Source organism: Pseudonaja textilis, chromosome 2 (assembly GCF_049901715.1).
Source record: "Pseudonaja textilis isolate UNSWEBS1 chromosome 2, rPseTex1.2, whole genome shotgun sequence".
NCBI classification, from domain to species: Eukaryota; Metazoa; Chordata; class Lepidosauria; order Squamata; family Elapidae; genus Pseudonaja; species Pseudonaja textilis.
Window position 1 is genome coordinate 132,811,153 of NC_141991.1, and position 17,662 is coordinate 132,828,814.

General features: G+C 38.9%; 1 protein-coding gene and 1 long non-coding RNA gene across 6 annotated transcripts in view; one reads left to right on the plus strand and one right to left on the minus strand.

Annotated features, from left to right (window-relative positions):
• SP1 (Sp1 transcription factor) overlaps positions 1 to 10,628 on the plus strand; it is a 34,280-nt gene extending 23,652 nt beyond the window's left edge. For 4 of the 5 annotated variants that reach the window (XM_026714832.2, XM_087925337.1, XM_087925334.1 and 1 more), the window contains exons 4-6: positions 539 to 707; positions 2,260 to 2,459; positions 3,893 to 10,628. In XM_026714832.2, the coding sequence (XP_026570617.1) occupies positions 539 to 707; positions 2,260 to 2,459; positions 3,893 to 4,212 (689 nt within the window). In that variant the 3' untranslated portion in view covers positions 4,213 to 10,628. Of the gene's footprint in view, positions 1 to 538; positions 708 to 2,259; positions 2,464 to 3,892 lie in introns of all 5 variants that reach the window. The other variant, XM_087925336.1, reaches the window with a different exon arrangement.
• LOC148127091 (uncharacterized) overlaps positions 1 to 17,662 on the minus strand; it is a 68,239-nt gene that overhangs the window by 4,827 nt on the left and 45,750 nt on the right. The window contains exons 2-3 of the long non-coding RNA XR_015741920.1: positions 2,251 to 2,431; positions 556 to 686 (exon numbers count right to left, since the gene is read on the minus strand). This is a non-coding gene — a long non-coding RNA (uncharacterized LOC148127091). The remainder of the gene's footprint in view (positions 1 to 555; positions 687 to 2,250; positions 2,432 to 17,662) is intronic.

The window sequence follows — 17,662 nt, forward strand, 5'->3', positions numbered from 1 at the left end:
ATCATTTTATGTATTATCATTAAACTGAGTCGTGCTTACTCAAACATTTGAAGTGCAAAGACAAGAATGAAGTATGCAAGCCTGTGGCGTGCGTAAGGCCGATGATCGCATCAGGATGCAATCTGTGTAATACAATGCTAAGAATCCTAATTTCGTACATGACACTAGACACTGAGAATAATTTAATTAAACAATTATACACAAGCATTTAGCCCAAAGTATGGCTGTGCTCTTTACTTTTATCTGCTTGTAAACGTGTCATACAGAGGATTCTAAGACATTCTTTTAACAGTTAAAATGTAAAATAAACTAGGAAAAAGTCAGAAAGGAAGTGAAAGGAAAATTAGGAATAACATTTAGAACAACTTCTGTACAAATGATAATATAGTTGATATATACATGTTCTTATGTTTTGATATATTCATTCTTTATTTTGGCTTTCAGGTAGTGAAATTATATATGCTCTTAAATATCACTGATTTGGTGAAAGATGATCTTTTGGCTTTTGAGATAGTAAAAATGCCAGTTTCTTCTACAGGTGATCATAATACCCACCTTAGCCTCCATAGTACTGCTGGTGATGGGCTGGCTGATGATGGAACCACTCTGGAAGAAGGGGAAGCTAGTCCAGATGCCCAGCCACAGCAAGTCCGAAGAATGCGCAGAGAAGCCTGCACCTGCCCTTACTGCAAAGACAACGATGGCAGGTAAGCTTATGCAAGGAAAACTGGCGGTAAATTTTGAGTGGATTCTGGTGCAAAGTTCAATAAATATAGGAAGGGATTATCATAGACTCTTGCAGGGGTTTAAACTCAAGGCCCACGGGCCAAATCCAGCCTGCAGAGGCCTTAGATCTGCCCTGCAGAGTCACCCTGGAAACGGCAAAGGACCGACCTGCGGTGCCTCTCCCCCCCCCCAGCTCCATTATCACTGCCAGAGGCCAGCAGGAGATCATCATGACTGAAAAAGGAGCCCAAGGGCGCACGAGTAGCACCTCCCCCGAGCTCTATTTTCGCTGGCAGAGGGCAGCAGGAGACCATCACAGCCAAAAACAGAGCTCATGAGCCTGTTTTCACTGACAGAGTGCTCGGGCCACCACAGACGCTCCCCGATACAAGTGACGTCAAGCCTGGCCCGCCAAAAGTCAAACACAACCCTGATGTGGCCCTCAATGAAATCGAGTTTGATACCGCTGGTTTAGTGCTTTAGAAGTAGAATTTCCAGTTGGGGAAGCATGTTCTGTTGGGGACACAAACTTTTAAGTCAAAAACCTTAACATGTATGGAGTTCAGCTCTCTTGTGTCTATTGACCTGCAAGGAAAAAAGATTCACAAAAATACATTTTTTGACAAAGTGGCACTATTTGCTTGCTTGTAGTGTTAATAGACAGCTGATTATGGTAGCCTCAAAGTGGTTTACAACATACAGATAGTCCTTGACTTACAACAGTTCGTTTAGTGACCATTCAAAATTACAACTTCATTGAAAAAGTGACCATTTTTCACACTTGGAAGAACTGTTGTGGTGCCTAGGGGGTCATGTGATCAGCTTTTGCAATCCTCTCATGAGCAAAGTCAATGAAGCCAAATTCACTTAACAGGCATGTTACTGATTTAACAAGTGCAGCGATTCACTTAACAACTGTTGCAAGAAAGGTTGTAAAATGTGACAAAATTCGCTTCAATAAATGTGAATTTTAGCAACAGAAATTTTGGGCTCAATTATGCTCGTAAGTCGAGGACTATCCATATAAGATCCATAAACACGTAACATTAAATAATTCCTGTGTTGTATAGATTGTGGGAAAAGATTACATCTAGAGACTTGTAACAATTGGTTCAGTATTTAGCAGGTGCAAATAGCTGCTATTGGGATATGCAGTGCATAGAAGTTTTCAAAGTATGGGAGAACAAACAATGCGGAGACAATAATATGTGATTTAAAGATTGTCCAGTGTGTCTTGACAAAGTGTCTTCCTTGTGCAAAAGACTTGGGAAAATTTGGGGTGGTTTTGGTCACTTAATTAAAAAGTAACCTCCACCCAGTTTACCCCCATTATATTATTGGAGAGTTTGTGATTAGTACTAGATTTTAGTGGAAGACTGTGACTTCAATTCTAGTATTCATGGCAACCACTCAGGAAGATGATGGATAATTCTATGCGACAGTAGTTTTTCTATTTTTTTGCCACGGGGGCAAAACAAATGGTAAACCAGCCAGTTCATCTGATTAATTCTTAACATACATCACCGTTTTCAGAGGCTCCGGGGACCCTGGCAAAAAGAAGCAGCACATCTGCCACATCCCAGGCTGTGGGAAAGTGTATGGGAAGACATCTCATCTGCGAGCTCACCTTCGATGGCATACTGGTGAACGGCCATTTGTTTGCTCATGGACGTATTGTGGCAAGCGTTTCACACGCAGTGATGAGCTACAACGACACAAGCGAACACACACTGGTAAGTGCAAGGAATTCCTGGGCCTGAGCAACAAGTGCTGTGTGTAGCTTGAGGTGAAGAAGAGGTTTCGAAAGAGTTTTGTATTGGGGTCTTCTTTGTTAACGCGGCTACATAAGTCGAGTGACATCTTAAGTCATTCAGAACTAATTTGGAGATTTAAGTAAAGCTTGTGACACATCCCTGCCTGGTTTACCGCATGTAAAAGTGCTCCCAAGCACTTCGTAAAGTTTTTCGTGGGTACAACATCAAGGCTTGTCTACAGTTACAGCTATTATAAGCAGCATTGCTGCTTTAAAAAATTGCAGTGGTGTTTTGGAACAAAGACCTCCTTGCCTTCGAAGTTTTAAAAATGAAATAATATTGCTGTAAAAATGCAGGGGGGATGTGGAGACAGAAAGTGCTTTGAAAATAATGTTTCCGGAATGTATCTGCGTTACTCAAAACAATTCAACTGTAATTGTAAATGAATATAAACAGCGAATTTAAAAGTGTTAAATAGAAAGTAAACAAAAAAACACAGCTGGCAAACATATATGTGTGATTACAAAACAGAAATATTACTTAATTTGCTTTTTGCTTTAAGGGCTTGTAAATGAGCCTTGAATTGAAAAATGAGGATCAGGGCATAAAGAGCCATATGAATGGGTAAATAATGCCCAACATAATCAGTAATCAGTAATAAAACTGGACCTTTTTCAAAATGAAATTTAAGAATTGGTTTTTAATTTTGTATATACTATTGTTTATATTATAATATTGATGACTTTTATTATAAGCCACTCAGAGTCATTTTGCAGTGTGAGATGGGCAACATATAAATTTAATGACTAAATAAATAAAATAAAACTATGCAAAGACATGGCATTTAAAATGTCTCATTTTTAGAGGCCTACTTTGTAAAAACTTATTTGGATGTCTAATATTTGTTGACGGTAACAAAGCTGAAATACCTTCATAGAATGGGGAAAAGCAAGTGATTGTAGGGATATGACTGGTATGTCACAGCATAAGACTGATGACTGAGGAAGTCTACTCTACAAAAAGAAAGCACAATAAAATAGGCTCCCACATTAGGCATTATTATTATTCTATGTAGATTACCCTAAAGATCTTTAAAAAGGGCTTATGTAGATAAACGCTTCTCTTGATATAAATAAGGCTGTATAAAATAATAAAGTTTGTACACCTCTGAGAAAGAAATAGAGCTAAAATCGGTGTCATTGAGTTTACCCTTTGTAGGTATTTTCTGCTAAGTTAGGGTCCTGCATATGCCACATTTCGGTAACCTAAACTGGAGGTGAATGATAGCCAACTTTGGCTGGCTTGATACACTTTTTGTCTAAAAACAAGACACAGTTGCTGATGGGAAGAGGTTGGACTATGTTTTAAGCATGAAATGAGTGAAAGGCTTCATGAACGTTTTCTTCCTTCAGGAGAGAAAAAATTTGCCTGCCCCGAGTGTCCCAAGCGCTTCATGAGGAGCGACCATCTTTCCAAGCACATCAAGACCCACCAAAACAAGAAGGCAGGCGCTCCCAACAGCGTGGCTATGGACGTCTCTGCGGTCGCCATTGATGCGAATGCTTCTACCGAGAGCACCGGTGGGGCAACCCCTTCAGCCCTCATCGCAACCAATATGGTGGCCATGGAAGCCATCTGCCCAGAAGGCATTGCACGCCTTGCAAGCAGTGGCATCAATGTCATGCAAGTGGCCGATCTCCAGTCGATCAACATCAGTGGCAATGGATTCTGAGGATCTGTCTGATCTTGTACAAACGTGAGCGTCTCAAGATCCAAGAGATGCCTTTCACGACACAAGTGTGACGGAAGATGGGGACTCCGCTGCCCCATATAGCTTTCAGATACTATTTCTGTCTCCCAGGAATATTGTGTGCAGAATAAGGTCTGCTTGCTGTATAGGTCAGCCTGGTGATGCCTAGAGTGAATACTTGGGAAATGGGAATGGCCCAGAACTGATTCATTCATGTTTATTTTGCTTTTTCTTCCCCTCCCCCATTAGGTCTCTTCACCTTTATTAGGTACCCCCATGCCATCATGCCTTGGTTCTAAATGTATATGATCATTGAAATACTTTTTAGCAGAAAAAAAAATCTATATTATTATTGTTATTATTGTAATTATATAAAATTATAAAATATGTTCTTTTGGATGAAAGAGATTAAAAAGTGCTGCAACCAAAGTCTTTGGTTGTAGTTCAGATGCCTTAACTTGGAACTTATTGAGCTGTTAAACGGCGCTCAGGCTTATGTTCAGATGCTATATTGCATTTTAATTGTAACTATAAAAATATAAATTTAGCTTTTCTTATGCTTAACCTTTGTCTCCCCCCACCGCCTTCCCCATGTTCTGTTCCTTACTTGATTAGACTCTCATTCACAAAAAAAGTTACTTCCTGATAATTTCCACTTTTCTCTATTTGGAGAAAGGAGTGTCTATTTAAGTCCCTGTCGCCTTTTTTTCTACCCAAAGTGGTAGGGTCCATGACCCACTGTGTGTTCTGAACTTGCAAGGGAAAATGAGCCTTAGGAAAGATGAAAACGTGACACACAATTTACGTTCCTTGCGTTTCAAATGCATGAATTCAACTTTTAGCCTAAGGGGGATTCTTTCCAGTTCCCAGTGTAAAGCGGTGAATCCTCTTTGTTTAAAAATATTTGTGCATGCATACAATCCAGGGGATCTGAACACCAGGAGTGCTGGAGAGGTCTCCATATGTGTTTTGGCTCAACTCAAGCCATTTTACTACAGTGCAAGTTGAAACTATAGTATTGGACTCTGTTGTGATTTGTTTAAGATCTTGACAAATGTTATGGCCATGTCGTTAAAGGGAAAAAGAAGAAGTCTGGGTTCTTTTAGCTTGAGATACTGCATTGCTGTGAAACACTAAGGGACTTGCCAAGGTCTTTCCAAATTGACAAATGATCCAATATTTGGCTCAGGTGCTGGGCACTCCATTGAGAATAAACTATGAATTGGCTTTTGTATCTCCTATTTGTAACTTCTTTTTAGCAATTTAGTGCATGCTGGCCAGCTTGCTCCCTTTCCAAGGTTACATACACCCTTATGAGAACAATTATAAGGAAATTGCAACAAAGGGAACTAAAGTGGAAGTTCAGATACCAAAGAAATAAGTGAAGAAAGCCAGTGCTTAGGAGATTAGAAAAAGTGATGCTTGAGAGTAGTTGTGGAATCTCTGTTAAGGAGTGGGGCCTTATGACACTCACCTCCACCCCAGGAAGTCTTCAGACAGTTCAGGATTTGTTCCTAAAATCTCTTCTGTTTAGTGTGAACCACTTAGACAAATTGTTCAGTACCTTACCAGGTTGATCAGTCCTATGTCCTTTTCCCTCTGCTACTTAAAACAAGCAGCTCCGCAGATAGCATGACAGATTTTGTTTTATTAAGTATTGAGGGAAATTTTTAATTGTTACATAGCCTTCATGAAGCTCCTGCCTCTTGCATACTTCAGTGCTGGTCATGTGCATGGTGAATTTCTATGCCCCAGAAAGTTCACGAAGGGTCCATGAATTGTTGCTGGGGTATTATATAGCTGGCCATTATTTCCGTTGCTTTGCTCTGAACTTTTCTCATCGCTTCACTCCTCAGTAGCTTAAAAGCCAGTTTATTGTTGTTTTTCCTCTGCCTTTGTTATAAAGTGTTGTGTTGGTAACGTTTTGATGCCCCTCTTGCCATGTCCTGTTCTGTTTTCCTTTTATTGTGTTGACCCTCCTCCTCCTCCTCTTGCCTCCATCTGGAGCCGTGTACCAGAATCATATGATTTATATATCTATATCTATATATGTATGTATGCATGTTGCAGTGGTTTAGCAGAGCTGAATTACAACATCATTTTCATCAGGGACAGGGAGAAAAGGTCATCATTTTTCCTTCCTCAGGACAACATTCGAGTTAAGATTAACAGTCCCCAAAATTGTCCAGGTGCTTGCATCTGCAGATCCTTGGAGTCCCTTACCTGGAGTTGGATAACGCTTTCATGATCTTGTGTGAGTTTTTAACAAGAGTATTCTTGTTTCACAAATGCTGCTGGTTGAGCTGAGAGAGGATGGAAACAAGACCAAAAAGCATAAGCATCGTAAAGCATATCAAAAACAAAAAAAGCCATGGTGTAAATCGTTGACTTCTATAGTGGTTGTGAATTATTTGCACCGGTGAATTGCTTTTGCTCAATTTGTATTGGCTGAGATGAAATGATCACTCCTTGCTTAGCCTTTTCCCTTTTTCTCTATGATTTCTTTATTCATTTTGATGGATTGGGTTGTAAAGGGCAGACTTATACGAGTAATGTAAGAAACATACAGCAAACATAAGAAACCTACAACAAATATAAAGGAATGTACAACCAGGAGGACTGAGTAAGTATGTAACTCAAGCATTTTATTAAGAAAGAGTTTCCTTGTCCAGAAAGTAGGGATTTGTGATCTTATACTGCTGTTAGATTAGAGGTAAAGCAGATTGTATTTCTAACACAGTGCAACTCAAAAGCAAGATAATATTTTAGGGTCTTGGAGTTGGATGTTCCAGAGTCTTCAAGTACTGTAATACCATTACTGAAATAATTGGATAAAGGCATTATTTGCCACAGCGAAGGGAGCTTGATATTCTAGATCAGGAGTCTCCAACCGTGGCAAGTTTAAGACTTGTGGACTTCAACTCCCAGAATTCCTGAGCTAACGTGACTGGAGGAGGAATTCTGGGAATTGAAGTCCACAAGTCTTAAAGCTGTCAAGTTTGAAGAGCCCTGGTCTAGATAAATTTAGTCCCATGTAGTATGCAGCAATAAATAAATTGCCCCATAACTCAGGCTGCTGGCTTATTCCTGCTATTTTAAACTCCTTGCTTCAAGATTGTCTTAGCAGTTATTTCTTTTTTGGGGGGGTGGGGGGAACAGTATGATACCTACAATGCCCAAGTTGTCATCCAATTTTCAAATCTGGGAAAGGAGAAACATGTTTTTTTTTGGGGGGGGAGTAAAAATGCTCCAGATCTCATGACCTTTTTTGTTTACACACCCAAAACACCCACAAATTTATTATATACACAATATGTCGGATTGCAGGATAGATAGTTCCCACTTTCTGAAAGAATCGTTGTTTCTTTTCCCCTTTAAACTTCCCTATAATGCCAGATCGTGCTTGTTAATAGCATCCATTATCAAGTATCTGTTTTCCTAGCAGATGTGGTGTTAATGGAATGCTGCTATGACCTAATCATTTTTCTTCTGCTACAGAAAATTACCACTAGCATTTTCTCAAGTGCTACACTGGTCTGTATAAAAGCCTATCTACTCACATTTACACATTTTCGCAGCTGAGGAAACAGCATCCTTTTTTAAAAATGCACTGGATAGTTTTTGTTATTTTGAACATGGCTTTCTCACTCAGTTCAGTGTGACTTGTAGAAGGGATCCATCTTTCATCTGTAAATGATTTTTTTTTTTTTTTTTGGTCTTAACAGACTTTCTGAGTCTGGTGTCTCAGGTTGCCCGTCACAGATTTATGAGTCTCTCTCTTCTCGGCTCCTCCTGTTTGTTTTCTAAAGAGCAATGTTTAGTTTACAGCTATTGCTGCAAGTCAGGAAGCCAGAAGGAGGGTTCCCGGTTAGTGATAGAAATCCAATAAATCTGTGAAGCGTGAACCCTTAAGGGAAGGGAAGATGCTATTATAAATCTCTTTACTTTCGAAGGGCAGAAATAAGGAGAGAGGGTGAGCATTTTTATTTGTAACAATCTAAATCTTAAAAATGAACTGGGTGCATGGAAGAATTCTGTCTGGGGAATAATACAGAATTTGAGGTCCCTTGGTAGATGGCAGTATTTGTTTCTCCTAAGGAGTGTAAACAATATCTCATTGCAGCACCCGGTGACAATTACTATTGTGCCTTTTTTTTTTTTTTTTTTTTTTGTCATACGCTTTTTCTGTGTTTCTGCTAGAATTGAACGTATTTTCTGCAATGTCCAAAGCAAACGTATGCATGGTATATGCCAAATATTTAGCAGAGTATTGCGGAAAGTGATCTTTACAAAGATTATCTATTGCATAGTAGTATTGAATTCCTTACGTATGTATCCCTCTTCCCGCCACCACCCTGATCTAAAAATGCTGTTTTGGTTTTCAAAACCAAGCAGAGAAATATTCAACTCAGGTCATTTTTTTTTTTAATTTCATATGTAAATAATATTGTCTGAAATAGGCTCTTATATGTACTATCACTGAACATAATAGCAGTTACAGAAAAATTGACAGAAGAACATGTAGTAAGTGCCTTTCCTGGGACTCAAAAAAAAAAAAAAAAAGAAGTCAAAATCAAAAGTGGAAATGGAAATTATCATTGGCTTGAGACCACCTCGGTTGCCTTTTTGGTAAGCCTGTGACACTTTCAATAGCACTGTATTAAATTTGTAATTTTGCATTTCATTTAAACTCCTGATTAGTTGTTTTTAAATGTCCTGAGACATGAATCGGCACCACTACTTGTAGCATCACTTAGTTTTTTCCTTCTGTCGTAAAAGAGGTTTGTTGCATTATTTGGTTTTAGCTCAGCAGACAAGGACTCAGATCTTTAAAGTCTTAATGTAACCACAACTGTTTACTATGTCTGCTTGAATGCGTAAGAGAGGTGTGCTCTTTGAAGTGGTGCCCTTGGAGAAATTTGATCTCTCCACATGGGCAGCCGTGTAGGAATATCTTTGGTGCAGAAGGATCAGGCCTACCTTCTGTTTCTCCCCCCCCCCCTTTCTTTTTTTTTTTTTAAAGTGTTGTCCACACTTTTAAGCGGCAGTGGCATCCCCATTTGGGGCCGCCATTTTTCCATTGTTCAGTTTTGTTTTATAACGTTGTTTGCAGTGACTGTTCTTGTGACCCAGTCAGAATGATAGCGTGATCCTTGGTTAACTGCTGGGCTGAGAATGTCTGTTGCTTCCAAAAGATGGCCTCTGCTTACAAAGGACACACACACACACACACACAAACTAAAATAACATCCTTTTCTGTGTGTATGTATGCTCAGAACAAAGCTTAGTTATTTGTATGATCAGCACTATTGGTAGACTTGAGTTGTGTTTGGTTTTTTTTTTTTAAAGGAGCATCCCTTTCTGGAGGCTATTTCTTTAGGGTGAGGTTTGTTGTCTTATTGAATACTTTCCCATCCCAGATGGAAGGGCTTCATAAATTTTGAAAATGACTGTCCAATGAGAGAGGGCAGGGTAAGCCATTAATTGGACGCATGCTGCATGTGTGAATGTGTCTCAGTTCTAAGAATATTATTAATTGAGGATCGTTTAAACATGTAGTTGCAAGCTGAGTCTTGGAAAAGCTTTACTGAGCCGCTGTTAATACAAACTGGCCTTAATATAAAATGTGTACATAAAAGGAACCTCCTCCTTCCAGATGGTAAAATCTGTTTAATTTTTATATTATCTTCAAATTACTTGCAATGCTGTTTTGGAATAAAATGTGCCTTTCCTTTTATAAACAAGAATTGTATATAGTTAAGCCAATGCCATCAGCCTTAAGAGATCTCTGTAGCATTTTGTGCCTTGAGCCAGACTTTTCTATATTAAAATCTTGTCACAATCCAGTTTAAATGGTCCACAGGCGTCCAGTAATTAATTTAATTTTCCTAATCCACTGGCAAAAGGATGAGCACTTGCTTTTCACATATTCTGTGGTGATGGTTGGGCAGGAGAGAATTTCGGCTCAGATTCCATTAAACAGTGCATGTGCTTTTACATCATCTCCAACAGATAGTAATTCCCTTCCATGGTTGCCTTTATATTTGTTCCCAGGAAGTGGGGAAGTGAGAAGTGATCTAAGGTGGATGCATTTTTTTTTAATTATTACTTTTGTTTTTTCTGGTGCTTATAGCACAGCTCTGCAGTCACTTAAGCCAACCTGTAACACTGGCAATAAAATAATTTTGTCTATTCTATGTAAAAGACTGTTTGTTTTATCTTGTAATAATGTATATGCTTTTTTTAAAAAAAAATCCAATTACCTATGTAATGATGTCTGAAACACTTTTAAAAAGTGCTATTTTTGTACAAAGATTAAAATAGTTTGCCTCCTTTGTATACTGATTACATTTTTTAAATGAAAGGAATAAACAAGTATCTACAGAGTTTGTATTTAATCTGGCTGGCCATATGGCTTGTGTATGTCTTTTCTACTTTGCCCTAGTATTTTGCTATAACTCACTAAAAAAATGTGGTTTCGTATTGCTTCATGTTTCTGGTTATTTTATATGGCTGGGTTCATTTTTTACTAATGTGGACACTGACAGCCAAGTATTAAACATCTAATAGTGTTCTTAAACATTTAGATACAGTGCTGAACTGCAGTATCCTCTACCTTAATTTTGTAAGGATACTTTTAGGATCCACATGAGGCTCAGAGTCATCGCTGAAAATAAATGAGATACTGAAGCAACATTATCTTACGAATACAATTACAAAAGTGAAAGAATTTCATGGGTAAGAAATTTATACAGTGTAAGAAAAATATAACAAAGGAATGTGGTCAAAATACATCCCTAAGTGTTTTTACTGGTATATCTTAGGTCAGCAATCAAGTTCTGTGTATTTGATAAAAGGAAACAATATGAATATAAATAAACCCATATGATTTGTTTTCTGCTTGATTGTTACTCATTCTGCTTCTTTGTTTTCTGTTTGATTGTTAATCATACAGAATTGTTAAGTGGAAAACAATACCCTAATTGAGAACTACCAAAGAGAAAGCCATTTCCCCTCCAATGCTGGCGGAGTAAATACTGCATATATACAGGAAGCAAATCTCACGCTAACAGCATTGATGGTGTTACCTAGCTGGGTGATGAAATGTTTGTAAGCAAACAACCAAGCTCGTAGCGCACCAAGGACTCCACAGTTCAATTCTGAGCCATGTTTATTCTCTTCTATTGGCAAAGCTTTGTGCCTAAGATGGGACTGGAAATTAGAAATCATGAATTCCTGGTTTCTAGCCTGATGCCTTAATCATTACACCAAACTGGCCCCATAACTCTATTTGGGTGTGGATTTTCTTCTAAATGTACCAATTCTTATTCTTGGAAGCCCTCACTCACCTCTGCTCTTTTTCGGATTATGTTTTCCAATCTCTTAAAATATTTTCTTTTTAAAGCCATTCCTTTTTTTTTGTGTTGCTGATTTGATTATTATCCATTGCTGGCTGAGTCCGTAACAATAATTTGAATTAGAATTGAGATTCAGATGGAGCCCTGATTGAAGAGCAGTTGCTACAAAAGTGAGGAAGAGGAGTCCACACACTCTGGAAAGGGAAAAGCTTTCTTCCCCCGTCCCTAAGAGGGGGAAGTGAGGCAATAAGTGATTGGAGACCTACTTCAAGGCACAGAAGCAACAATTCGTTGACAAAATAATCTGCCAAGTATCCTATTTTCTGGGAGACCTACTCGCTATATAGGTAGGTAGTCCTTGACTTTATAACAACTCATTTAATGACCATTCGAAGTTACAATGGCATTGAAAAAAGTGAGGTGACCTTTTTTCACACAACCATTGCGGCATCCCTGTGGATACGTGACCAAAATCCAGATGCTTGGCAGATGGCATGTATGCGATCACCGTTTGCTAACTTCTGACAAGCAAAGTCAGTAGGGAAGCCAGATTCACCTAAAAACCGTGTTACTAACTTAACTGCAGTGATTCATTTAACCAACTGGCAAGAAAAGTCATAAAACGGGGCAAAACTCACTGAACAACTGCCTTGCTTTGCAACAGTAATTGTGGGCCCAATTGTGGTCATAAGTTGGGTACTACCTGTATAATTTTTCCACAGAGTATAAATAATACAAATTTTAAGTTAAAGGTAGGAGATAGAAACAAAGTGAAAAGGAAATAGATTAGAAGAAGAAGAAAAATAATAAGAGGTTTCCAATCTTCATTAACAGTTATAAGTATTTTATTCTCACATCAGGGTTTTCTTTCTAAACATCAAATCCATATATAATCAGTTTATTTCCTTTTTTCAGCAAAAAGCCCGTAAGGGTTTCCAGAGACATATAATAAATCATCTTGTTCTAAGTAAACAATTTTGCCATCCCTCTACTTACGTCACAAACTATTTCTTCATTCTGTGTGTTTCAGAATCTCAATTATTTGCATATATATAGTTGTCTTGCAACAGTGATCATATATAAAAATAATCTTCCATAGGTTTTTTTCTACTTGTCTCTGCATTAAGCCCAACAAAACAAAATTATGGTTTTAGTTAAATCTGCCTTTAAAAGTGTTTGTAATCAATAAATGTAATAGAACCCAAAATATTCTGGCTTTTTTACAAGTTCGCCAAAGATGATAAAATAACCCTCAATGTTGTCCATGTTTTCAATTTTGAGCTACATTCTAGATAATTTTTCTGCACTCGTATACCAACAGCATATGATATTTTGTAATGTATTTTGTAAAAATTACCTTGTGGATTAAAATAATGTGAATTTCAATCCTTTCAACCACATGTTTTCCTGCTGTTCCGACAATATGTTAGGACCAAAATGCTTACCCCATTTTATCATTCGCTCTTTCACTTGTTCATCCTCCATTTTAAATTTCAGCAAGAGTTTTTATATATTTTGGCAATTGTACATTTATCATTTGTATACAATTCAACATCAAATTCTGTCTACAATTCGAGATGCCATGTTATGCTGTGCCATGGAAAATTCCATTAATTTCTCTTGATTTCATCTTACATTGGGGCACATCCTCTGTGCCCATTGCCCATTATTTCTTTCTCCTGATCCATGTGGCAACATATATGAAAGGTTTATGAAGTGCTGGGCAGGAGGCTGAAGGGCCTGGAAGCCCAAGTGATGTTTTCTTTATTCCATAACGTCAACTTGGGAATAGAGAGAACAATATTAAAAATAGACAGCTGGCCATACAGTAGGTGCCATTCTAAAGTTTTGGATTATTTTATATGTGAGAGATTCTTCTGAGATTCTGGCAATAGATGAGCTGTATCTTACAGGAAGTGGGAAAATGTGTTTAGAACCATCTAGATAGCCATAAATTGAATGCTACGGTGGTGGTGGGTGGGTGGGTAGGGTTGAGATGAAGCCGAGGAAGTGGTATCCTTGTGGATCAAAAGCTAGAGTACGATACAACTCCAGAAAAAAATTGCAAAAAGCAATCCTAGGCTGCGTCAACAGAAACCGGGTCAAGAGAAGTCATTGTTCTACTCTGTTCTGCATTAGTTAGGACATCTAGAACACTGGATCCTCTTTAGGACCTGCATTTGAGGGAGAACGCTAACACATTGGAGCATGTTGGAGGACAGCAGTCTGGTGAAGGGACCTGGAAAGAATAAGCTATGAAAGAAGGTTGGATGAGTATGTTTAACTGGGAAAGAGTGTAGGCGGACAGGAAGGTTGTCATGCCAAATGTAGGGCTGAGTAGTTAAAAGTTGTTTTGGGGGTAAGTCATGAGGAAAAAATTCCTAATGATAGAAGCACTACAAGAGAGTCAGTCCTATGGAAGCTGGCAGACTCTAAATAATATCTTTCGCGGGAAGATATTATTTAAACTGGATGGCCATTTGTTGGGAATGCTGTAGGTGCAGATTTCTAATGAATTCAAGTTGCTTCCAAGTTCCAAACCTTTTGTATTCTGATTGTGTGACTTTATTTTTATAGCCCAACATCATTCTCTTAGCTTAATGTTTTGGTTGGAAACCACCCCCCAAGTGCATATGAAGGGATCATTTTTGTCTCGGCCTTCCATCCTTCCAAGGTCGGTAAAATGACTCAGTTTGTTGGGGGCAATACGCTGACTCTGTAAACTGCTTAGAGAGGGCTGTAAAAGCATTGTGAAGCAGTATATAAGTGCTAAGTGCTATTGCTATTTTTATACTAGAAGATAGTCTGGGTACTTTACATGGAAGTTCTCTCAAAAGGTAAAGGTTCCTCTTGCACATACATGCTAGCCGTTTCCGGCTCTAGGGGGCGGTGCTCATCTCCTTTACAAAGCTAAAGAGCCAGCGCTGTCTGAAGACGTCTCTGTGGTCATGTGGCTGGCATGACTAAACACCAAAGGCACACGGAACGCTGTTACCTTCCCATCAAAGTGGTCTCTATTTTTCTACTTGCATTTTTATATGTTTTCCAATTACTAGGTTGGCTGGGACAAGTAATAGGAGCTCACTCTGTTACACGGCACTAGGGATTTGGATTTGAACCGCCAAACTGCCGACCTTTCTGATCAACAAGCTCAGCATTTTAGGCACTGAGCCACCGTGTCCCTTTTACGCTCTGTCTTAGCAAGCTGCAATATTTGTCCTTCTCCATTTCTCTGACTTGGAGACACAGGATAATTCTCATGTGACAAAAAACAATTTTTTAAAAAATATAAAGATTAAAAGCAAGTTATGACCAGTGCTTCAGATATGACTTCCAGCTGAATACCGTAATGATTGGAATCAGAGCGCCCTATTCAAACATGGCTGTTTTTACACTGCAATTAACTCAAGAGGGCAGTATTGCTATGTTGGCTGTAGGAAAGTTGGCTGTCCTTTCACCCCGTGAAGAGTTTTGGAAATCTAGAATAAAAATGAGGACAAAAAAGTGTATACAGAGCGGGACCGTTATTTTAAAAACCTGTAGAAAAAGATTAGTTGTAGGTATTTGGGGAGAATTTGACCAAGGCCTTGGACAAAATGTTAATTTCAGCTCAGACCAAAGGCAAAACCTGTTTGAGGCTTTTCTGGATAAATCTGTGACTGCTTGTAGCTTATGTCCTGTAAATAAAACAGCTGACTTTATAATCCTGATGATATTCTTGAAAGTGAGAGATCATTTGTCCGTTTTTTCCCCAAGTGTTTTCTGTCTGCTGCTTGCTGGGATTTATTGAAAGATTGGGGGGGGGGGTTGATCAAGATAATAACCCCCTTGAGATAATCAAGATCATTTAAACTCTACTTATAGTGGGTATACTTATAGCTATGGCCTTCTGGATTAATCATCAGTCCCAGCAGCTCCAATCGGGTGAGCAAAGATAACCCCTGGAGACCAGTCTCCTTCCCACCTGATCTGGCATAACTAAGCTCTGCAATTTTGAGACGATTCTTGGTGATTTTACGCCACTTTGTGGGGTCTCGAGAACTCTAGTGCAAAGATAAACACCCATGTCCTCATTTGAAGAATATTTAATGTTCTTAAAATGAGCTGATACAGGCAAACCTGGGAAGGACCAGCGCTGAGTACTGAAAAGGGAGGAGTATGCTTTGTCTACAGAAAAAGTTATTTTATCATCCTGAATATGACAGAGCATTGAGGTGGTCAGAAAGTAAAGCGAAGTGGAGCCGGTATATCAGTGCATTCCGCAGAAATGTTTACACCACCAACCAAAGCTACTTCAGCTCTATTTATGCCGAAATAGGAGAATACAGAAACTTTTGCATACTGTACTACTGGATGGGGAAATGGTGTTTGAGGTAACTGAGACAAATATACTCTTTAAGATGTAGCTTTGGATAAAACCAGAGTCCAATCTCTAGATATAGATCAGACTTCCCTCCTCTTTGTGGGTATCTTGGACTTTTAACTCTCAGACATCATTTTGCTTAAATGTAGGCTTAACAGCAGCTCTGAGGTTTAGCCAAATCGCCAAGTAGCTGTGAATGCTGGGAGTTGTATTCCATATTTCTCGAAGCTTGGGAAATACACCTTTCTTATGGGAAATTCTCACATAAAAATTGTTCTCCCGTGCCACCCTAGCAAACGTTGATGAATTTCCAACCAAGTTCTAAATACCTTGGGAATTTCAATGGAAAAGTATGTGGCATAAAGGTCTGGAGACTTTCAGGATAACAAAGTTGGAAGAGACCTTGTTGGTCCTCTAATCCAAAGCCCTGCTCAAGTAGGAGACGGCCTATACCATTTCAGACAAATAGCTGTCCAAGCTCTTCTTAAAGATTTCTAGTGATGGATTCTCACGGTTAGGAAATTTCTCTTTGGTTTTAGGTGGGACCTCTCCTTGACAAGTTTCCATTGGTTACCTCTTGTCTTGCCTTTTTTATTTTTTAAAAAAAGTTGCCACGGGAATGTATTCCAATGCCCCAAAAGCAGATTTTTAATGATAAATTTCATAAAAATAGTTTCTCTTCTTACACAAGTGTCCTTTCATGGAAGTACATGATTAGCGCATAGTGCTTGCCATCAGATACCCATTCAAATCATCATCTGTTTGGTAACCTGTTCATGAGAAAACATTTGACATGACATTGTAGCTGACCTCATGTACAGGTAGTCCTCAGCTAAAAACAGTTCATTTAGTGACCATTTGAAAAAAGTGACTTATGACCATTTTTCATACTTACGACCACTGCAGTATCCTCATGGTCACATGATCAATATTCAGATGCTTGGCAACTGACTCATATTTATGACTGTTGGAGTATTCTGGGGTCATGTGGTCATCTTTTGTAATCTTCTGATAAGCAAAGTCAATGGGGAAGCCAGATTCACTTAACAATGGTATTACTACTTTAACAACTGAGTCACTTAACAAATATGGCAAGAAAAGTCATAAAACGGGGCAAAACTCAAAACTCACTTAACAAATTTCTCACTTAGCAGCATAAATTTGGGACTCCACTGTGGTCGTAAGTCGAGGACTACCTGTACAGAGACAGTGTATGTAACAACTGACCATAATTTTTTTCCTCATCAATTGAAACTTCTGATTGTAACAGTAATGAACACAGGGACGTTCATCTCTCTCTACAATAATTAAAAACTGAAAGTGGCTTTTCAGAGTTATAGTCACAACACAGTCATTATATTCTCTGTCCATTTGCGTGGTGCGCCTATTTTATGAAAGAGTTCTATGCATGTGTCTGTGTACCTGAATTTTTCAATACAGAGGGATTTCTGTTATGCAGGTAAAAGTAAAGATAAAGGTTCCCCTCGCACGTATGTGCTAGTCATTCCCAGCTCTAGGGGGCGGTGCAGTGGTGGGATTCAAAAAATTTTACTACTGACTCTGGGGGTGGCTTGGTGGGCATGGCAGGGGAAGGATACTGTAAAATCTCCATTCCCCTCCCCACCCCACTAACCTGCTTTCCAGCTCCGTTCTCCTGTGCAGGGCAACAAAAAAAGACCCAGCCAATCAGCTGGGACTCAGGAGGCAGAGA